Raw genomic sequence first — 23462 nt, forward strand, 5'->3', positions numbered from 1 at the left:
GACAGGCACAGGCATACAGGAACACAGCATTTTGGTTGAGTTTTATGGCCCCTCAATGTGCGGCGTGCAGGTCCAACACTGGCGCTTACTGATAATGTTTTTCCTCAGCCAGTCCTGGATTGCGTCAGGCGTAGGCAGGAACAGGGTTACTGCACATACTCACTGACACACACACACACACACACACTCACTGACACACACACACACACAAAATGGAGCCCCCCTGATAACATTTCCTTAGCCTGCCGCGCACCCCTCGGAATGAGTCAGATTCTTTTGCAACATAGCAGGCCAGCTGAGTGCCTTAGTGAGCTCACTGCATGCCTACGTGCACGTCAAGACGCCTGGACCGCAAACCCGTGAGCAACAGCAGCCGCCAATCAAGGAGACACGATCGTGTGGCTTCTTCCACATTTCAGAGAGAAAGAGTAGAGAGAGAAAGAGAGGGAGGGAAAGAGAGAGAGAGAAAGAGAGGGAGGAATGGAGAGGAGAGGCAAGGAGAGAGAGAAAAAAATTGAAGGAGGGAAAAAAAGGTTGCAGATGGAGAAACATGAAGCAGATTGTTTAATGATGAGCTCATAGGAGAATCACTCCATAGCGATTTATATAATCCCCCATCTCAGTATGTTAACAGTTAGCTGACGTACACAGTATGGTCTTGGGCCTTTTTTTTTATAATAACCCCCCACTCCTCCCCTGTTCTTCGCTCCCCTCATTTTCTTCCAGCTTTTTCCAAAGCCCACGGCATAGATGGATGGAGAACAGCGAAGAAGAAAAGAACACCTACGGAAGGAGGAGGCCATTTCATTTTAGAACAAGAGCCTCATAAAGCAAACACACACACACACACACACACACACACACACACACACACACACACACAATATTACACCTTACGGTTATGGCACCATCTGCACTCCAAGTCTACCTCCTACAAAACTCCTCTGCCTTTCATTACATAGTCGCCAGTCACTTTACTGCATGATGCATTGTTTCTGTCGAGTGCAACATCCTGTTCAGAGAACTTTCACCGCCCGTAGAACCAGAGCAAGAATCGCCTGTGAAGTCTCATAACTATGAAGGTGAATTATACTCAGGAGGCTCCTGTACATTGTCTACGATGACACTTAGAATCCCTTTTAATGGTGCACATGTCTGCCTTATGGCCTTTTAATGTGCAAAGGCTATATTGTAAGCATAACAGAAAACAGCTTCAAAGGCTGTCCTTAATCTATATGAATTGCTGCTGTGGCAACGTATCCCTTGAGTGGCGCAGACCAAGTAGCGATCGTCAAAACAAAAGGGAAATACTGGGCCTGCTGTGGCCGTGTAAAAGGGAGCAAATAAAAATGATCTGTTGCCCCAGTGCTATTTAACAGTGCTGTCCTAAAGCTCACCATTAACCGACAAACTTTTGTGACAGAACCACACTCGCACACAAACTAACACACACATCACGCGAAGAAAAAGTGAAACCCGATACCGTCTAACAATGTCAGAAATGTCAGCCAGCCAGAGCCCTGGCACTGAGCCCGCCCATTTTGGTCAGGGTAGCACAAGGCATTGGCCTAATTCCACCAGAGAATTTTAATTAGAGGGAAGAAGGAGAGGAGAGGAGAGAGAGAAAAGAGAGGAGAGGAGAGAGAGGCACCCCAGCTGTAGCTAATATCAGAGTCAAGCCCTGACGGCAATGAGCTTCTCTTGCCCTCTTGCTCAGTCAGCTGACCCCCAACCCAGCAGAGACTGGCACAGCTCAGAGGGCCCCCTCAAAAACACCCCAGCGTCACCTCCTCCCCTCACCTCTCCTTTAGCATCATCTCTGCCTCACTCACTCACTCTCTCTCTCTCTCTCTCTCTCTCTCTCTCTCCCAAGCCTTCTTCCCTATACTCGCCTCCTCTCATCCCATGGCATGTCAGACGCCCAGCAGAGCACAGGCACCCCTCCAAACAGCAGAGCAGAGCAGCACGTCTTCTTCTAGCCTTCCATTTGGCTTCTCTCTCTCTCTCTCTCTCTCTCTCTCTCTCTCTCTCTCTCTCTCTCTCTCTCGAACCTGCCCAGATCCATGCCAGTGTTTATTCAGGCGGCTGTGGAGAATGCCGTCTTGGCGTCTGGGAAGGATGGTGGGCGTGGCGAGGGGCTTACGGAGCGAGGTTTTGAGTTCCATGTTGTTGTCGGCAACGCCGCTGCTGCTGTTTGGTAAAGGCATAGCATAGATGCAACAGGAAGAGAGGAGGGAATGGGGGATAATTGGAAACGGGTTTGGGGGGCAATGTGGGCATGAACTGAGTTTTATGACTAGGGCGTGTGTGTGTGTGTGTGTGTGTGTGTTGGGGGGGGGGGGGGGGAGGGATATGCCAGGGGTCAAAAGGGTGTAATAAATCAGTTATCGGAGGAACAACTAATGCATGGCATGCTGACGTTAAGAGTTCACATAATCTGAGAGTCATAGGGATTGACATGGGGTGGTTTATGGTGGAGAAGGAAGGGGTGAGAAGGGTGAGTGGGGGAATGGAAGAGGTTGGGCTGGTGCAATCTGAGCAAGGCTGAACAAGGCTGCTTGGAAAGACTGGCACCAGTGAAGCCATACAAGTGTCCAGTAATACTAGTAGAAACTGGCTGATGACTGCAAAGAGTAAAAGCATAGCATCACGTCCTTCAAAACACCAAAATGAGCTTATAAATGCTCATACTTTTTATAGACACACAAGACTTAAGGCACTGTCTGACCATCGCCTCAGTCAATGTCAGTCAGCCGGGACGGGTGTCTTCAGGGTGTCTGATGGCAACGTCTAGGCAATGTGTGGACATTGAGATTGGGCCACTCAGTCGTGGACTTTGACGCACTGAGTCCATAAGGGCTGAGGACTGTACCACGGTCACATTTCCAAGTGCACGAAGGCTCAGTCTCTAGCAAACATCTTCAGCCCTTAATGCCCTCTGCAAACGAGGCAGCCGTGGGCTACTGGTTAGGGCTTCGGACTTGTAACCGGATGGTTGCTGTTGGTTCGAACCCCGACCAGTAGGAACGGCTGAAGTGCCCTTGAGCAAGGCAACTAACCCCTCACTGCTCCCTGAGCGCCACTGTAGCATGCAGCTCACTGCGTCGGGATTAGTGTGTGCTTCACCTCACTGTGTGTTCACTGTGTTTCACTAATTCACGGATTGGGATAAATGCAGAAACCAAATTTCCCTCACGGAATCAAAAGAGTATATACTTATACACTATAAACATTACTCTCTGTGTTATGACATTAAACTGATCGTCTACCTATAGTGGAAAGCCAAAATTTATAGAAAACGTTAAACAACTACGATAAAAGGGTAACGTAAATGGTACGAAGCATAATTTTGGAATGGTCAAATTAACACGTCACAATGTGTTGTCCCATTCCTATTTATAGGATTTTGAGCGTTTGCCGTCTCTTTCGGGCAATTACTAGGGATTCAGCTAGTGAACCTGGGAATTTCACAGGAAGCAACACCAGTGTTTCCCCTAGAAATTTTTCCAGCAGCGGTGCTATTACTTGGGGGGGGGGGGGGGGTTGTTGCGCTTTTTTTTTTATTTTTTATATCATACCTTCGTGTTTCTTTTGTGGACATTTTCAGCTTTCTTTTACATTATTGGTTAAAAATGATAGAAGAAAAATTAAATGGCACAACCATTTAATGACCATTAATAATTAAAAGATTATTTACAATTTATTTAAATTTGTCTTAATGGCAAAGGCCACACCCAATCTGCGAGCACTTAATTTTTCTGGGCTTTGAACTGAATTGAATTGTGGGGGGGCCATTAATGCTGACACGCATGCACGTAGCCATGCTCTCCTTGTAGTCTAATTCTCAGTCCCAAAACAACAAACCCACGTATAAAAAAGTAAATACTCACTTTTCTTCTACATCACTCCCACAGTTACCATACAACTCACTCACAATTAACTCGAAAAAGACCTAGGCTACTTGATTGAAGTGCGACCGTTCGTCTCACCGTCAAGAGAACGCTGAAGTTATGAGAACATGTCTTTCTGATAAGAGAATATAGGCTCCTATATGTCTAATGCCGTAAACGTAGAAAAGGTCTGTTTGTGATAGCCTATTATAGCTAAGTGGACAGAATTTAGGCTATACGTATATGCCAACATATGCTCATATTTCCTTTAACTATCAGACAGTTTAAACAGGCCTAGACTGTGTTCGCCTAGCTTTCCCATGCAAACATTACATATAGCCCTACGCTAACGTTACAAGTCTAGGCTACAATTAACGTTAAGACCATACACCTTGTAGCACATTGGTTTACTCTATTGCATTACTTACGTTTTAATAATTTGTCGTTGAATGTTGATGGAGGCTCATCTTTGGGAAATCAGCTCTCTGGATAAAATTGTCAGCCGGAGCAAGAGTTCTCAGAGTTGATGACACGGGGGGGTAAATCCAATCAGCAGAAAGAACCGCATCACAACAGTAGGCTAAATCGCAACAAACTTTTTTCCCCCCATGTTAAATTAATTTCGGTAATCATGAATTGGTTTCTTTTATTTGATGTAGGCTAGGAGAGGAGGATGCATGTTTCACATTAGTGTCAATGTGTCAAAGCAGGCTTTGGATCAGAGGAATTGCTCAAGCTTAACATATGGCATAGGCTACAAGCGAATTCACGGCATACAAACAGCTTCTTGATGAAATATAACTAATATCATTTTTTATTGTCACCAGGCCTATAAGTAGGCTATTTATTGTGTAACCTACAAGTGAACGATGACACCATAGGCTACACTGTGGCGGAGCAAGACCCCATCAGTCGGATAGCTAAACAATGTAACCGTGTTCAGAACGTAGGCTAGCCATATGGGCTGCAGACTTGTCTTTGGGCTTGTAATCACCTGACACATCATGCCGCATATATGTCCTGAATAATGAGAGGCTAAGTGCGGATTTGATGCACTTAACTTACTCAAGACTTTCAGAAAACAATTTCGAGATGACGTTGGCCATTGTGCTTTTACAGTGTGTTAAGTGAATCTCGTGATATTATGTTGCAGCGGCGCTGAAAATCCAGCGGCGGCGCTGCGCCGCTGTTAAATACATTGTAGGGGAAACACTGAACACCTGTGTTTATCAGGAGCCTACAGCTGGAGTCTGCTGTCTATTATAAACAGGCATCACAATGGCCGTGGCTGTAAACACCTATGCGACCAACACATACACGCACACACACATTCTATCTGTAACACAGTGTGTCTGGAGTCTCGCACACAAACAAGGGGTCACTGGAGTACCTCTGAAGACAAAGTTCTACATCCACTCATTCACTTCATTTCAATTCAATGGAAAAGAAAACAACAAAAAGAAAAAATGTGGAAAACATTGTGGAACACACACTGTGAATGGAGCAGCTCTGGCCACGTCCTACCGAGCTGTAAACAGCCAGGGAGTATAATTATTCTGCGACTGAGGATAATTTGGGCTCATCACCTAATCAGTTAATTGCCGTTAAAAAGGTACCTCAAAATTCCAGCTTCGGATTTTTTCTTGTGTGTGTGTGCGCGTTCTCACACACACAAGTCACAGAGCTGGTTTGCCAGAATGATTTCCAGGAAAAAGCAACTATGCTGAGAGACATGGGGAGGGGGAATGGGTTTAAACGTGAAAAAGATAGGTCTAAGTACGCAGGGGTCATCCATCAGTTATCTGTCAAACTGTTGTTTAATCCCAGACAAACAACACACTTAAAATGTTTAATATCTCTCACTTTTACTTTTTATTTTAACATCACACATGTGTTGAACAAACAGTCTAAGAAACAAAGGGGCTTTTTCCATCTTACGAACATGAAGCCACGCCAATGTGATTCCTGGGCCTTGTGATTGCTTGCCCTGTAGCCAGCATTTTCATGCAGACCTATATTGCCTATAGTGTGACTGACTGTGAGAACACATAGTGAGAATGTGTGTGTGTGTGTGGATAAGGTTGACAGAGGACAACCTGCTTAGTTGCTATGGAGGTATAGGCAAGCGAAACTGGAGAACTGCTTACTCTCTGCCTCAGTTGTGTTTCCCCAGCCCCATCCCCCCTCCCTCTCTCTCTCTCTCTCTCTTTCCTTCTATCCCTCACTCATTTGCATGCTCTTCTCTCTCCTCAACTCAGACGTGCTCTCCCTCTTTCCCTCAGTCTCTCTTTTCTTCCTTTTCTCTCTCCATCTCCCTTGCACTGTTTCTCTGTCTATCACTTTTGTGAGTTCACTTGCTTGCTCTTTCCCTCTGCCTCTTTTCACACTCTCAATCACTCTTTCTCCCTCTCTCTCTCTCTCTTTCTCTTTCCCACTTTCTCTCTCTGTTGCTTACTTCTTTGAGCAAGTGATCTCTCCATTTCTTTCTCTCTCCCCAACTCTTACTTACAGGCGTAAGTCTATGCCTGTTGCTCTCTCTCTTTCCTAACTTTTTCAATTATCTTTCTTTCAGGCTTTCGAAGCTTATGCATGTTGTTCTCTACCACCTCTCTCCTATAACTTCTTCGATTGCTCTTTCTTTCAGGCTTCCTAAGTCTATGCCTGTTGCTCGCTCCCTCTCTCTCTCTCAGCCCCCTTTCCTTTGTGTCTAAGTGAAACCAGATGCGGAGCAGCTCAGCCCTCCTCCATCCTGCAGAAGAGTGGGTGAGCACTGGTGCCTGCACCGGCCGCACAGAGAAGGCCTGGTGCTATACACACACACACACACACACACACACACACACACACACAAAAGCAGCAGGGATGGTCCTCAACCACTAACTGTACTTGGACCATTCAGACCGAGACACTAGAAAAGCAAAGAGGTCTTAACCACTCACAGGGGCTTGATAGAAGAGCAGACAAAGAGTTCCATCCTAGCACCTAGCCTACTTAAAGCTTTGACCGTTTGTGACATATCCTAGTTGGCTGAAAAGGCCTCTGTACTTAACATTCTTACAGATTTGTTTTTTTTTTTTTTTTTTTTAAACTGTTGAAAGTGTTTATAAAAAGTTGTACCTCCGTCTAAGCAACTTGGGAGCAGTAAGTAAACAGAGAAATAGACAAAAGGGTCATGGAAGTGTTGTTTCTTTTAATTTAAGAAAACAGAATTTGGAATCTTTTACCACAGCATTCCATAGGGTCAGAGCTTAGAATTAACAAGCTGTGACTAGACGGAATTTTTATCAGAGCCTGGGATTCCCATCATAGGTGCAGGTTGAGGATGGCGCAACTTGAGGGGAGGTTGGGGGGTAGGGGCACAGCTGTGGAAGAAGGCTTTGCGTTTGAGAGCAGCCGAGTGCCACAGAGGGCCCGACACTGCATTTCTCTCTCTCTCTCCAAGCAAGTGTCTGATTTAAGATGTGGAACACACACACACACACACACACACACACACAGAGCTAGTGTTTGGATTTTAAGAGTGGTGCCTGGTTGAGCGGTTCCTACCACTGCTTTACAGGGAAAGACAACACACACAAACACAGAGTTGAGATTCATCTGGGGACTTTTCTTGTGGAATGCTATTGTTTCTGGATCCCTCCAGAGGACCGGCTGGCCTTCTCACGCTTGCTGGCTGTGATGATGAAACCCTGCTCTGCTGCACATGCTTACAGCGCCCCAACACAGAGGGAGAGAGAGATACAGGGAGGGAGGGAGAGAGAGAGAGAGAGAGGGAGAGAGAGAGGGAGGGAGGAAGGGATGACGGGAGAACAAGGTGGAGAGAGTCATAGGGACACAGAAAAGAGAAAGTCTGAGAATCAAAAGAGACAGAGGGGATGACCGAATGAGAGTAAGAAAAAAAGACAAGAGTAAGTGAGAGAAAGACAAAGAGAGGAGAAGTACAGGGGGAGAGAGACAGAGGAGCGAGAGGACAAAAAAGAAAGAGCAAGATGTGGAGAGAAAGCAAGAGAAAGAGCCTGCGACAGAGCAGGATGGACCCACTGGTGGGGAAGCCTCCTCCTCTCACTCTTCCGCTATCCTCTCCTCTCACCACAGTTTCCTCCCGCCCACCACCTCTCCACAGCGACCCACACTGAGCATTCTGCTCTAAAAACAGAACCACAACAGGCCACTTCCAACGCTTATTCAAATGCAAAACAAAACAGAGGACCACCATGGTGCAACCTCGACCGGCTGACCACTTCACCTCTACACACCAACGTGTGGCTGACGGTAACAATTCAAACGGCACAATCAACACTACTCCTATGGGCTTACAACCAGTGGAAGGCCTTGAATTCTTCAATCCTATCGGAATGGTCTTGTAAAACTGAGATACTGATCTGTAACAGATATTTGTGTGGTGCCCACTTCCTTGCTGATTCTTCAAGTCTACTTTTTGATGGAATTTGGTAGCCAAAGAGGCAAAGCGCTGGCAGAACTCTTTAGAAAAATAAAGATTTTTCTTTCAGAGAAGGTTCTTTCATAAGAGTATTCATATTTCATTTGAGCACAGCTCTGAGGTTGTGCCTGACATCAATATGATTAACAGTACTGAAAATAAACTCTTTCAGACTGGATATTAAGTGTAAGAATAAAAGGAAAAACATAAAATGGCAAATAACAGCACGTTACCTCGACTATGGAAACACTGGTATAGGTGTCTTTTACAAGAAGTGGCAGTGATTTCTTGATTGTTTGTAATGCGTCATGTCTGGTCTATATGTTTTCTGAATAGACCTCGAGTCTGGCAATTCGGTTATTAAGTAATGATGCAGTAATGGATAATAAATGTCTTTCCGGGTCCAACGGCTTTCAGGGCTGCTTGTTTTTCTCCGTAGACAGTAAAATAAACAAATTTTCCCGCTATTCAGAGTAGCCTTTAATAAATTGTCATCCTACTACTCACTTGTTGCCTCAACATAATAAAATTCTATTTTTCGCGGAAGCCTGGACATTACCCTTGCTTATATCATCTGGCTGCACAGCAACATTACTACTGTGTTAAAGTTAAGCGATTTTGCTTTACTCTTACTAAAACGGAGGTGATCGTCCATTCCGAAAACCGGCTTGCAGCACTTGTAAACGTTTTTTGACAAAAAAACCCGTCACGTCGGACTTAACAACCGGATAAAGATGATGATCAGCATGATGCATCAAATATCAAGCTGACATTAGCCTTTTAACAATATTAACTGACCACGCCAAATACAACTTGCATTGCACTTTTTCAAAAATGAGTGACCATTTTCTTGTGATCTATCACAGTAGCTGGAAAGGCCAAAACTTTGAAATCTTTCAGATGGTATTTTCAAAAACTGCCACAGCCGGAGTCATATTTCCACAATTGAAAACAGATCGGCCGACAGATCAGGCTTCTTCATGCAAATGTGCTCATCTTTTGGCAAGAAAGAATCGCAAAGTACCACATCAAGAGGCAGAGCCTGGATTCCCGCCACAGCTATAAACATTATAGGCAGAATCTGGAGGCTTTTTATTTTTTTAACACATTTCAAGTGTTGTTCATACAACTCAAAGTGCTGGAATTTGGGCTTTAAAACCATCAAATGGAAAATGATGGATGGCATAGGCTGCTGTGGAATACAGACTCTACAGCATGGACAGACTCAAACTCACCACAAGCACAATGTGCAAAACATTTATACACATTTCTGATTAGCCTCATCATTGCAGATCCCCAAAATGGGGGAAGTGAACTGAAAAGTAAACAACAAGAGTTCAACAGGGGCAGCCGTGGCCTACTGGTTAGCACTTCGAAACCTGTAACCGGAGGGTTGCCGGTTCGAACCCCGACCAGTAGGCACGGACATGGCTAAAGTGCCCTTGAGCAAGACACCTAACCCCTCACTGCTCCCCGAGCGCCACTGTTGATGCAGGCAGCTCACTGTGCCGGGATTAGTGTGTGCTTCACCTCACTGTGTGTACACTGTGTGCTGTGTGTTCACTAATTCACGGATTGGGATAAATGCAGAGACCAAATTTCCCTCACGGGATCAAAAGAGTATATATACACTATACTATACTATACTATACTATACTAACAATGTTTCTCGTCTGCACTCGACCATTAAGACTGTCTGGGGCACGGCCATTGCCACTGTAGTGGCCACACGACTGCTTTGGCATTTCTAGGCATGAGCATATTTTTGTTTTCAAGTTCAAAATCACAGATACTGAAACAAATTGTTTAATCGAGAAAATTATTTTGTTTACAGATTAATCAACTATGAAAATAATCATTAGTTGCAGCCCCAGTACCAAACAGGGTCATGAAACCTTCAGGTTGTTCTCTTCCCCTATGTAAAAAAGCACATCGCCACAGAGAGAGGGGGACTAGATAGATAGATAGATAGATAGAAAGAGAGCAAGCAAGAGTAGAGGAAAAGTGGAAGGGTAGTAAGATAAAGAAACAGAAAGAAAGAACGAAAGAGAAAGAAAGAACGAAAAAATTAAAGAGAAAGAAAGAAAGAAAGAAAGAAAGAAAGAAAGAGTAGGAACAGCTCCAGTTTACAGAGAGAGGAATGCAGCAGAGATCACGTTCCTGACTTCATTGCTGTGGCTTTCCCTGTCCTCTGCAAAACACACTGTTTAAGTCAGAGACTGTCTCCTGCTCTGAGGATGCTAGGGGAAAAGCTGTGATTGGCTGGCTGGACATAGGTTTCTCAGATCCTCTCTGATTGGCTGTATGGGATTCTAAAAAGACCCACAATTGGTTAACTGGTGCTCATGGATTTCTCAGAGGATCTCTTGATTAGCTGGCAGCTCCTAGTGACTTCTCAAAAGGTGTAAAGTAATGTATTATAATTTAGGGATTAGTATAAGCTGTTTACACTCAGATATTCAGCCTAACTAGGCCTAGCACACATAATTAAACTAGGCCTACATTTATTCAGAGCTATTTATATTATAGCACTTTCTCCAAAGCATAGTTCAAAACAATACATTTGAACAAGATGTGTAGTCGATTGGCATCAAATCCATTAACTTAGTGATGCTACTGTCTTTCTCCATAAGCCCATACAATACCACTTTTAATTAGTGCGAGTTACAGCAACATAGGGTCAATGTTGACGGTTTACGCCTAGGTAGGGCTGGCCACAGTCTGGGAATTTGATGGGCCAAAGGAATTAGTTTGGCGGCACAGCTGCTTCTCAAGACCCCGATAATTGGTCCAGAGTAACAGCATAGCATTCTCCTATGTGTCTGACACACCACAAAAGAGAACATGAGAGAGGTCTCAGAGACCACTTCAAAAGGGGCAACTGGGTGAAATGTGAGAGAAATGTGCTGAGTCAAGAGAGTCGTTTTGATCTTCTGCAGCAAAGCACAGATGGTTAAGTGCAGGGCTGTTCTGACCAGCTGACCCTGTGGACCTAGGGCGTCTGCTGCTAGCCTCAAGCACAATTCAGACAGGAAAAGACTAGCAGTGATGGAGATGAGCAATGGGACACCACCACAGAATGTTGATGAAATGTCAGCGACTTGTTGCAATTAAAGAAGAAATAACCATTGGTGACGCAAAAACATTGCGTTAAAAATGTTTTTAAAAATTAAAAAATTAAAAAAATTAAACTCTTTTCAATTTATGAGGTGACAAGTGGTTGGTGACGTGCGAATCATGTCATGAATCTCTAACCCCTCCGGAGGAGTGAGGATCAGGGGCTGGATTTGCGGGAAGTCTCCCTCAACCCATCCACCCCTACACCACCCCCACCATCTCGGCCTCCCTTCCCTTCCACACCTGCTTTTGTCAGTCTTCGGCTGGGCTCAGAAAAAAAGTGACTGCGCTCACAGACCCTCCTCCAGGTGGTCAGAAGAACCTGATCGGCCAAAACATTGAGTCATCGTCTCCAGGGGGTAAGAGAGAGACACAGAAAGCAGTCATTTACAGTAAAGGCAAAGAAGACTGCTAGTATCGTTTAAGGAGGGGGCTTTTGGGAGGGAAATTCTCATGAAATTCCCAAATTCCCAAGGAAAAACAAAAGGTGGGAAACTGCACCAAAAAGTTCCAAAATATTTCTAACACCCTGGCTACACCAGGTCCGCAACTTAAGTGCTCCATTTGCGTAGTGTAAGAATAGTTTTAGAGGACTGGTCTAATTATTTTGAACAGATATAGCCAATCTTAAAGCTACATTTGAAAGTTATTATTAGTATAGTGTATACATATATATATACACATATATATATATATATATATATAAATATATATATACACCTTTTCATCCTTGAATTAGTAGATTCACAGTTCATATTTCGTTATCTTAATTGGTGATGCTTGATCACGTGTTTTAAATGTATCATACAGTGAATCTTGAACTGAAGCTTGACTTATATTACAAATCAAATTGCAATCGCTATATCTGTCAGAAAAATCCTAATTAGATATTATCCCTGAATCCTTTAGCCACAGTGGCAAAAGCACCACATCTCGCCATCTGAGCTGAGGAAGACAAGCAGTTTTCAGTCGACTTATGAAGGATTCATGCCAACTCAAATGATCCATGGAACTCCCCCAAGATGAGGCCTGTCTTACCATATTTTATATCTGAGAGGGGGGTTAGGATACCTACGAGGTGGAGTTGGGTAATTAACCTCAAATACACAAATACTGTTTTTGATCATCTCTTTTTGGCCAATGTTCATGTATCAGAATTAGGATTAAATTAGATACGTCATAACTTTGCACGTTTAAATAGATCATATTTACAACAGATGCTTACTGTCCTCACAGAATTTTGTCAAGTAAAGCATTTTGAAACTTGACAACAAAAGAGATTGCTGTGAGGATTATCTGGGAAATTATTGCGATGTGTATTTTGGATCATTTCGCCCATTCAGCTCTACCTACGATGGTGTGTGTTGGCGTCACATGCCGGCTGGCTGGCCCCACCAGCCACGGAGAGGAGACCCAGCAGCTGGCCCAAGACAAGACGCCTCCGGCCTAACCATGAGGTGCCTGCCACCCCCACTCCCCCAAGTCGAAAATAAACCCACGTCTTCAACACCCACAGGAATCACAGGGGAGCTTTGGTGTCTAGACTGCAGAGATTCCACAAGTTCCAGCCAGAAGATGAAAAAAAAGAAAGAGAAAAAACAATAATAAAAAAAAAAAAAACTCTGGGGTCCATCCACTCTGCCACGGTCCATACATGTGCAGCAGCTGCTGCTGTTGTTCCTACTGCTGGGCGGCGAGGAGGCCGTGGACTCGGAACAACAGGAATCCGAGGAGGTTAACATGATATCATGGCACATGCCCCCGCATTCTAGGAGTCTGAGTGTCGTGGGTTTTTTTCTTTCACCCAACACACACACACACACACCTCAAACACTCAATGAAACCTGATGACAACAAAACAATTTCTGCAGCAGAAGCCCTGGAGCTGAAGCAGTAGTTCTCCAGCCACACGCATTAATCACAAAGAGACATGAGGGTGAAGATCGGCCAGAGGTATTCGGTTGGAATACCCCGGTGCCGCTCAGCTCTGCTCAGCTCTGTTCTGGTCACTGGCCGTGCGTCGTGTTGCTGGTGCTGCTGAGACTGCCTGCCCTCTGCTGCCACCTGGAAGACTAGTAGTCAGCATTACAGAGGTGCTTCCAGAGAACTAGCACTAGTGCCAACCAACACACCAGCAGGAAAACACTGCAATGGTACACACACACAGTATATGGCCAAAAAAAAAACATGGACTGTTTAATGGTCAAAAGGTTGAAAATGAAGTGTATTGGGCATTTAGTTGACATTCTAGGAGTTTTAGCAACTTTCTATTCATGAATTATGTGTTTACATATCATCCAAGCTCCTCTGCGGCCAGACAAGACGAGTATAGTAAAGCCAATAAAGTTTTATAAAAGTGGCATACTTGACTTATAATCTATTACACCTGCAGGGCCTCAGAGTTTTGCAAGAGATCGCAATGCACTCTCCCGGTTGAGACACCAGGCAGTAGAGAGAGCCGAGGCTTACATATACACACACACACACACACACACACACGGAGAGCGATGCGAACAGGTCTTTGCTTGTCCCTGCGCTGCAGAGACAGCGAAAACTGGGGGAGTCATGGGATAGGAGGCCCTGCAAAAGCCCACATGGTACTTAGCCCAAGACGTGATCCTAGACCCCCTCGCTTCCAGGCAGGCCTTTCACTTGTGGTAACTCATCCAGTGTATGAAAAACCGCACTCATAACCCATTCATTTCATCACTCACACCATCTCTGACACACATGCACCCGCACACACGCACAGACAAAAAAAAAAAAAGTCCTGATTCCAAAATGGGGCCGATATGCTGAAATTCTTCTTTCCCCCTTTAATCTATAGATTTGATTTTCAGACAGTTATCCGACTGTCTGTCTATTTTTTTCCCTGTTCATTCACTGTCTAGGTTTCAAAATGCATGCCATTTTTAAAATCCGAGCACATGCTATTAGGTCTCTCTGACCCAGTCCACCTTTATCTCCCTCTAAAAAACAAAACATGCATTTCAGCGTTTTATTCTCAATTTCTCAATTTTCAAATTCTTGTGAATATATTTTTGTTCTCACTCAAACACATGCCAAAATGTTTCGGTCTCTTCCTCTCAAAATGCATACCAAGGTGTTTGTCTCTCTGTCTGTCTGTGTCTCTACCCTCACCCCCACCCCCTCCACTGTTGCGCAAGCTGGAATCCAAGCTCCTCTGCTTGCCGTGACAATGATCCGTGTTATGGAAAGAGGAAGAACTCCGATGCGTGCACGTGTGTGTGTGTGTGTGTGTGTGTTTCACCCTCTCCCGGATGGCATGTCAGCCCGTTCAAAAAGGCACCAAAGATTCCTCTCTTATCCTTCCCCCAGCACACGTCCAGGTCACAGCCTGGCAAATATAGGCAGATGCCGCTCTTCCTCCCACTCCTGGGAGCCTCTCCAACACAACACAACACAAGACAGGATACGGGGGAACGCTGGTCAAGCCCACGTCATGGGATGTTAGTCATCGGCACACTCAGTCTTGTTTGGCTGCTGGTTCATAATTGACAAAAACCATGGACTCCACAAGGCTGCATACACATGAAACCACCCACGCACTTTAGTTACACACCACAGACACCCACACACACACCCACACCCGCACACACACACACACACACGCACACCACCCCTAGCCAATCCAAGAAAACATACTAAGCTATATGCCAACTGAATGCAAATCGAGAGGTATTTTGTTAGTCTCATGTAGCACATCATCAAATTATATTTCACTCTGCACAACCTTCACATTTCCAAAGCAGCATGGCGTAAACAGTACTTCAATCCAGAGGACGTAGAGAACAATGCAAGACAATGCAGCTGGTGAGACAACATACCCAAACAGTTAAAACTGGGAGTCTGAAATGATCTTTCTCCCAAAGGGAAAAATAATCAAAACAGCATGCAAGCATCACAGAATCAGACAGTTCATCTCTGGCACCCATTCAACACATAGCGTTCAGACATTCTTCTTCATATTGAACTTAAATGTGAATAGCAGCTGACCACAAACTAGGCCCTAATCTCGTCTGCTGTCTGGCTGTCTCTGTGGACGAAGACGGCAGCACATCACAGGCAATATCATCAGCAGACAGTGGCCAGAGATTAACAGGCTTGGACTGATGGAGTTGGAGAGTTGGGGTTGAGTGAGGAAACGAAGACTGACAGCTCCATACATACTTTGCTCCGTGCCCATACCAACAGACACATGTTATGGTGAAGATTGAGAGATAGCCTAGGCCACTGCCGCAGAGAGAACCAAACCAACAGACTGCACACAGAGGCACAGAGGGAGGTTCTGTTTTGTTGTAGAACCACTTCACTCCTGCCAAACTGTTTAACCGAGACAGACAAGGCAGCAACAACAAAAGCGGCAAGCCTCGGACAACTCCATAGAAAAAATAAAAAACGTGTGAGGAGGACTTGAAGCTTTTGCAGTGGGTCAGTGAGTAGTGGAGCGGGGATGGCGGAGTGTCTTACCGTGTGCAACAAAGACGTTTAAGGTGTGTGCCCCATGCCGCGACGAGCCTCCATCCTTCTTCCCACCCTTGATGAAGGGCAGCGTCGGCAGACTGGTCCTCCTCTGGTCCCCGACTAGCTTCCCTGGCTGCTGCCCCATAAGGCCCTGGGCCCAGGCCTGCAGCCGGGGCAGGCAGCAGGGAAAGGGGAAGCAGCAGACCCCCCCAGGAAGGAAGGGGAAGGGAGCCCCTCCGTGGGTAAGTCCACCGAGTCGGTCCGAGGCCTCGGGCGTTTCAGTCTGGGAACTGGTGGTGGAGGAGGCCGGTGAGGAGGGAGGCAGACTTGAGAGTGAGGTGGACTAGCCTCGCATCCCACCGCCAGGGATGGTGAAGAGTCTCTCTGAGGTGTTGTGGGCGGTGGTGGCGGCGGCGGCGATGACTGAGGGGGTTGTTCAGTCGGCAGCCAAAGCACTGTGAAAGCCTGTCCCCTGCTTCATGCATTGGCTTTTCAAGAGTGGTCCATTCTTAAGTTCATATGCAGGCTGACTGCTGTGAATGTTGCCAAAACTGTCCAATGACACAGGCTCAGTAGAACACCTGGTGCAGGCACTTGTGTTCAAAGTATTGCAGGGCAAAGGCCTACAAGGTCAAGTCCTACTAGCTAATAGAACTTTTTTCTACACAACATTCAAATGATGCCACCAGCATTCTCTAGTAGTGGATGCCACCATTGTAATAAGGCATTCATTTATGAAGATGATAAGCTTTCAGTTTTAATGACTGAGCAAAAAGGCACTTTAGTTAGGGTTTTACTGTCAGAAATACCTTACTGCAAATCTGCTCAGCTAGGAACCAAAAAGACTGGTGAATCCCTGGGTGGTCGCAATGTAGTTTATGGCAAAGTTAAAGTTTCCAGAATTCTTTCTATCTTCCATAAAGCAACCTGGTTCTTCGATGTAAACTAACAACACCTGTATATTGGTGTAACCAATCCTTAGTCAGTTCCCAAATAACACTCAACTACTGTCTACTCTCAAGGGTGTGATATGTGCTCTTTGACAGAATGTAATTTAATGGGAATGCATAGAGAAATGTATTGGACCTCAATGTAGATGTAACTCAATGTTATTTCCTCTTCGGCTTTTAGGGGCAGAACTAACTTTGTAGAAGTTATAGCAAAGCTATAACAATGATGTGTTCCTCAATTGTTAACACCACAACACAACTATTTGGCATTTAGACAACGTGTCACTTTAACGAGGAAAATGTATATCTTTAACGGTATAAAATATGCATAGCAGATCCGATAGTTTGCAGATCAGATAGTTTGGGTATGACTAATTAGCATACTGAACATATTTATTGTTATATCAAGTAATAAAGAAGCATAGGCTAGTTTACTAACTTGTGATAAATTAGCATTGTTGAGTTGCCTGGCATAGAAGCTAGGTTACTATCAAATCGGTGCCCAAATATAAACATTATGTCGATAGCCAAGATTCACTATACAAAGTAACGAAGCGTTGCAATCGAATTATGACTGTTGCATAAAGTTTTCCAAGTAGTCTTTATCAAAACGCAATGGTGTTATTGAATATAATGCTTTCACTTATTGGAACCCTCGAGCTATCGATTATGCTATCGCTAGCACTTCGACAGCGCGAGTTTTCGGGTACATACAGGCAACTGCTCACTCGTGCTATTTGGCTAGAAGCTCTTTAAATACCCCCAAAGTTACCACAAAACACTGACCAAGTAATTATCACCTTGACTGATTCCTAAGTGATGACCTGAAACATGCTTGTGCTCAGCAAACACCCAGCCCTTGGTTCCCGAGTACTTCTCCAACTTCCGTGTCTCTCGTACTTCTATCCCGGGCTCCAAAACCCGGACCACCAACCAAAGCACTGACCCGGTCCTTCTGGAGTTTGCCACGATGTTGTCAGGCTCTTTTTTCAGGGCGCCTTCGACATGTGAAATGGTCACAAGTTGCGTTGCACTTTGTTGTTTTCCTTCTACTTTGCATTGCTCGTTCATCAATTTAGGAGCAATTAAAGTATAGCTACTCAACCAGTCGTCGTCTACGCCGCCATATTTCCCTACGCAAGGTGGAGTGGAGGATACGTTTGACGTCAGAATATATGCGTGCGTGCGCCAACATGAACAGATCCAGGAACATTTTTTCGTGCAATTCCCCCTGACTCACTACGGGTTCAGTATGGTACATCACCCGAGAAACGCAATCATTTTAAACGTTCAAATACACACTACGATCTTCAGCTAAGTCTTCAAATTACTGTTATTGCCTTAGCTATGGAATCCTAGGAATGCCAAACTGCATACATTGCAGAAGAAATACGTATTATGTAAGCATGATACCCAAGTTTCCCAAGTTTTTACCCCACCAATCCACAAAGTGGCAGACATTCCCAACATTCTGTGCAATACTGCGTGACAATGCAATAGATAACAACATGTAATGTGACTATTTTGGTTTGTGTCCTAAAAATGTTCACATGCAACAAAAGAACTGCAGCCACCTTCTAAACATCATGTCAGAAATAAAACCCTCAGGAAATGTCGGCATTTATTTTTTTACAAGAATACATACAAAAATTATATTTCACCATCACTCATAGAATGACAGTCCATGTCAACTACAAAATGACAGCAATCAATGGCAAAATATGTTGTTCCACTCAACTTATTTTACAGTATTGAAATAGTGAATACTTTTCTGTCATCACTGGTCAGCTGGCTTGGAATGCAGAAAAGCCTTAGCTTTAACATTGCAGTCAGGGGTGCGAGAGGAGGCACGACTTCATCCATCATGTGTCACGCGCCTCAACCCTCCTGGTCAGCTAGCCGGTGCCTTGTTTGCAAGACAACTTCCTCCATGACCTCTGGTTTCAGAATGTCTTTAATCTAAAATCAATGGAATCCAGAGAAGCCTATTTATACATCTGAAGAGGGGTTTAAATGTGTGACCAATGAAGGTATTCAATTAAGTAGAACTAGACCCATTTACCTGTTGTGTGAGGGCGGACTCATAGCAGTACAGTACACTTGTGTCAAACAACATGACCTTGTGGGCTGCCAGGGCAAGAATGCAGTTTCTCAGTCGAGATATCACCTCCCGATCTGACAGGGACACAGGCTGGGGATTTGGTGCGGGGGGGGGGGGGGGGGGGGGGATACAAAGGCAAAACAAGCATGTAAGATAGCATGCCAAAAAGCTAGAATCAATTAATCCAATTCTGAAATATTGCTAGTATACATAATAGCACTTTAAAGCAACACGATGCAACACTTAACCGCCTTTTAAGGTAGGGGTGGACTGCCCTAATGTGGGACATTTTTTGCTTTAGGGACATCTGTAGTAGGCTATATTATGCTACGATGTTAGGACAATACATTAAATTCACTTCCAATTTTGATCACAGGACCCTACAGCTTTGGCTTTCCCATAGTTTCACTGACATTCATTAGTTTGGGGAAGAGCCACACCTACTGGAGCTTAGGTGTCCCACATTAGGCAGTTTAGGGCAATTTAGCACATTAGGGCAATTTAGTATATGCTTCATCAGGCAACTAGTTTTGGTATTCATTTTCATTTTGATTGTATATGGTCATGTGAAGGGCAGATAGACACATGCGTTTTTCCCACCAGCCATTCAGCATTACGTAGTTCTGTGTTCCGAACTGAAACACATCGCAAAAATTAAAGAAACAATTTCACAGCATGATATTGCTGACGATAACCAAAGACACCACTCTGGATGGTGTTCACAAGGGTTTGTATGTATTTTATAGTTAGCTCACTAGTAAAGTGTTACACAGTGTTGCTTTAACATGCAGATACATTGAACTGCATTAAATTAAATTGTGTGTAAAATGCCTACAATGTCCATTAAGCAGTAAACACAAGTTGTCAAACAGTAAAACCAAGGTTGCTTGCTTGTTTGTTTACTCTGAAACGAACTAGTAAAGTGGTGCGTACTGTTGCTTTAACAGATGCCATGCATTGAACAAAATTGTGCATGACTACAACCTCCATATCTGCAAATAGAGTTCAAACAGTAAAAATAGGGTACTCTAAGGAACCCAGTGCTCTCACCTCTATGCTGGTGTAGTATCCCCCAGCAACTTCATCCTGCTGTCCAGGAGTGGGGTAGAGCCATATGAAGCCGTTGTTCCCCAGAATGATGGAGGCCCCACAGGGGAGGTTGTGAAAGTGGGTTTTCTGCCTCTTCACGAGCGAAGGGGACACCTGAACTAGAACACCCTGGCCCAGCTAAACAGACAGGATGAAGGATAAAGTCGTTGTAAATAGTTATGCACGAATACACTGGCTCTTCTCTACATGGCTCAAAACGGTTTAATGGGAAGAGCGGACCGATGAAAAAAAGTTTAAATTAAAAGGTTTCAGACAGTCTGGTGAAGGGCTTGCCAGCACGAACATTTTTTCTTCCCTGCTCTTCTCTGAGCAGCTGCTAAGATTGGATGTGCATACTTTCTCTTTGTCCTAAAACTGACCTATTCACTGCTCAGCCACAATCCACTACAGGACATTCAAATAGAAACAAGAAAATGTCATGCCATCATGTGCAGAATTTTCACAGCTGCTACGCATGAAAACCTAACAAGCATAGTTCCTTACCTTTCCATATTTCAAACTGCGTGTGTGGAGAGATAGGGCTCCATCAGAGAAGACAGCCTGCACCTCGGCCTAGCAGGGAAGCTGAGTTAAGGAGAACATGGCCATCTGAATCAGCGGTAATACTCACATTAGGAATGACCTACAAAAAAGCTTCCAAGACCACACTTGAATAAAACTTCATCTCATCAAAGCTGTGACAGCTGATTTGACAAGAAGGAACTTTAGACTATTATGGTGATGAGTGATCTTTCTATCCAGCCTTTGAATCCAAAACCTCTACGAGAGTGAGAGTTTGGCCAGTTATTTACAAGCTGGTGTACAAGCTATACTGATTTATTTGTTCTTTACAAGCATCTTTACAAGCAAAGGTAAGCCATTGACTACTAAGTAAAATACATCATGTGTAATAATCAAGAAGAGGTTCAATACATTGACTATGGGAATTCATTATTTACATGCAACACACTATGGTTCACTGGTGCCCTCTTTCTTCAATTGAGAACTGTAGCACCCAAACACTTTGGTACAAGGAAGCCATCATTCAGAGTATGGTTCACACTAAATGCCACATCATGTATGCTACTGTGAATTCTTGTGGATAAACAACCTATCAATGTATCGTTAATGGCATCAGGACAGCTTTCAGTGATCAAGGAGGACCCTCTGAGCAAGTGTGTAAAGTAAGACTCAGAAAAAGGGTAGCATTTGAGACATACATTTGACCTTAAATCAGGAAAATTTGGAGAAGCTACCACCACAGATGAATGCATAAATAGCATATATCCAATACACTTACAGGGAACTTTATAAACATTATGATTTCTATTCATCTTCATTATCTAAATGCAACATCATCCTTGCCACTGATGGCCTAAGGTCATACAACATTTAAAGGACAACAGACATTCAGAACCTTTCACAAAACCCACCCCTTTGATATTTGATTGCTTTGTTCTCTATTTTACCACAAAGGTTGGATATTTCCTCATTTTTTCCCTTAATGCATTAAGAGCAATTTCCAAAAGATGATTTTATATTCTTCTTTTTAGTCAACTTCAGCATGGGTTCAAAAACGTATGAGCCTCACTGTAAATCTATAATATTCAACCATGGCAACAACTCACAAATCTTGAGCCTAAACTGGGCCAATCTCCACATAGCACTGATGCTCCTGTCAGATTCCAGATTCTGTGCAAAGGATACACTGATGAGGTCGCCCTCTTGGAGGTAGTCTCTCATGGACAACTCATCCTCTGCTGATCGCCGTCTCTAAAGGTGGAGTAAAAAGAAATATTTTGTGCATAGGTGCCATTTTAAGCTACCAGGGCTCAAAAGCTACTGTACCAACAATATAGATAGGACTGCATACATATTTTGGTATTAGGCCTACTATCTGAAATGTTGTAGATAACGGGCACTAGACTGTCAACCATTTCCATCAAAATTGTATTTATTAAATGGACAGGTAGACATAAGGTGAGCATGTAACATGAAGGTATCAATTCTGTCTATACATCAGCTGGATAAACCTACCAGCTCTCCACCAGGTAAGTTAACAGCAGAGAGGAGCAACACAGAGTCTAGACGAGAGTTAGTCTCCACTTTCCATCGTTTCTGTTGCACCTAAAGGGGGAAAATCAGGCGTCAGAGTATCTGTGACAGTGTCTTTCTTTACAGAATATGACTCACAATTCATACTGTACCTCTGTAATCCTTCCAACAACCACATCGCCAACTTCACCATTATATCTGAGGACACATAAAATGATCATTTCACCCTCAGTCAGGTTCATATAAGACCTGTGACCAACCAGTATCGTTAATGTATCTACACTGAAAGTGAACTGAAGTCATGCAAATGTTCTCAAGCATTTCATTGTCAAGATGGCAAGTACCTTTCCCATTTGAAACATCTGCTGGAATCTGAACTAGAATCAACCTACCTCGTCTTTAAAGGACGAACACAAATAAGTTTGTTAACTCTCTCGACCTCCCCAGCTACAGACGCAGTGAGCTTTTCTTCATCCAAATATGTCCCATGGCCCCTGTAAAGCAAAGTAAAAAAATAAGAATCATTGATAACATTGTCAGACACATCTTAAGTCCACCAGATTGCACTAACTCAAACCATCCTCACACAAAGGAAAGAGTGTAGTGGAAATTACAGCTATGCACTGGTTAAGTTGTGCAGAACAAAATATATAAAATAGGAAGGGCGCGGAGAGCTATGACAGTATTTACACTAGTATTTACAACTACCGAAAATCAGAAAATCGTGATAGAGGGCTGTGTATTCTGAATATATACAGCTCTATTCTCATGAAATTTAATGGGGAATAGAACATAGTATAACTGTTACTGATGACAGTCAATGAATGAAAGCCAAAGCAGGTTTTACTGTTCGCACGAACAGCAAGCTAGGATGTTTAAACAACTCAGATTCAGTATGTTAAAATTACTCACCGCATAAAACCAGTGTCTGATGTAATAATATCTCCAGGAACAACAAGGCTGGCTGTTGCACTTTTTGGACCAGAAAGAGATACTTGTTTCCGAAAAGTGGGCAATCTCATGTCCGCGGCCATGCTTCAGCAGGAGGATGTTGTTGGTGGCGCTTGCTGATGACGTCAAACAGAAAGGATTTTACAAACTAAGTAGCTTAAGCTTAACGTAATATTCAAAGATATTAGCTAAAACACAATTTCTTTCTGGATATATAATTGAGTTATGGTGAATATAATATAATGTCCAATCCATGTGACCAATATATACAGCAGCGTAATCTGTGCTCATTCTATGGCATCTGGTGCCACCTGGTGGACAATTATTTGGCCTAGCCTGCTTGGTTAAATGGGCGCATACAGTTGATTGTTAAAAACTGAAAA

General features: G+C 43.9%; 2 protein-coding genes across 2 annotated transcripts in view; both read right to left on the bottom strand.

The window, feature by feature from the left end:
• Nucleotides 1-18040, bottom strand: part of abl1 (c-abl oncogene 1, non-receptor tyrosine kinase) — a 42082-nt gene extending 24042 nt beyond the window's left edge. The window contains exon 1 of the mRNA XM_042059676.1: nucleotides 15940-18040. Within this exon, the coding sequence (XP_041915610.1) occupies nucleotides 15940-16078 (139 nt within the window). The 5' untranslated portion in view covers nucleotides 16079-18040. The remainder of the gene's footprint in view (nucleotides 1-15939) is intronic.
• Nucleotides 18041-18472: 432 nt separating this feature from the next.
• Nucleotides 18473-23204, bottom strand: exosc2 (exosome component 2). Its single transcript, XM_042059745.1, has 9 exons — nucleotides 23041-23204; nucleotides 22521-22622; nucleotides 22281-22326; nucleotides 22111-22200; nucleotides 21781-21846; nucleotides 20578-20646; nucleotides 20035-20211; nucleotides 18946-19074; nucleotides 18473-18842 (listed from the first exon to the last, which is right to left on the bottom strand). The coding sequence occupies exons 1-9, from the start codon at nucleotides 23160-23162 to the stop codon at nucleotides 18762-18764; spliced, it is 882 nt and encodes a 293-aa protein (XP_041915679.1). The 5' UTR covers nucleotides 23163-23204; the 3' UTR covers nucleotides 18473-18761.
• Nucleotides 23205-23462: the final 258 nt, after the last annotated feature.

This window comes from Alosa sapidissima, chromosome 13 (assembly GCF_018492685.1).
Source record: "Alosa sapidissima isolate fAloSap1 chromosome 13, fAloSap1.pri, whole genome shotgun sequence".
Lineage (NCBI taxonomy): Eukaryota > Metazoa > Chordata > Actinopteri > Clupeiformes > Clupeidae > Alosa > Alosa sapidissima.

What these genes read in the sequence shown, in the direction of transcription:
- exosc2 (XM_042059745.1), bottom strand. Translation starts at nt 23,162, where the DNA reads ATGGCCGCGGACATGAGATTGCCCACTTTTCGGAAACAAGTATCTCTT. An exon ending in TCAGACACTGGTTTTATGCG is followed by an intron (nt 22,623 to 23,040) that starts GTGAGTAATTTT and finishes TTTGCTTTACAG; the next exon opens with GGGCCATGGGACATATTTGG. An exon ending in AAGAGGGCGACCTCATCAGT is followed by an intron (nt 20,647 to 21,780) that starts GTATCCTTTGCA and finishes CTTCCCTGCTAG; the next exon opens with GCCGAGGTGCAGGCTGTCTT.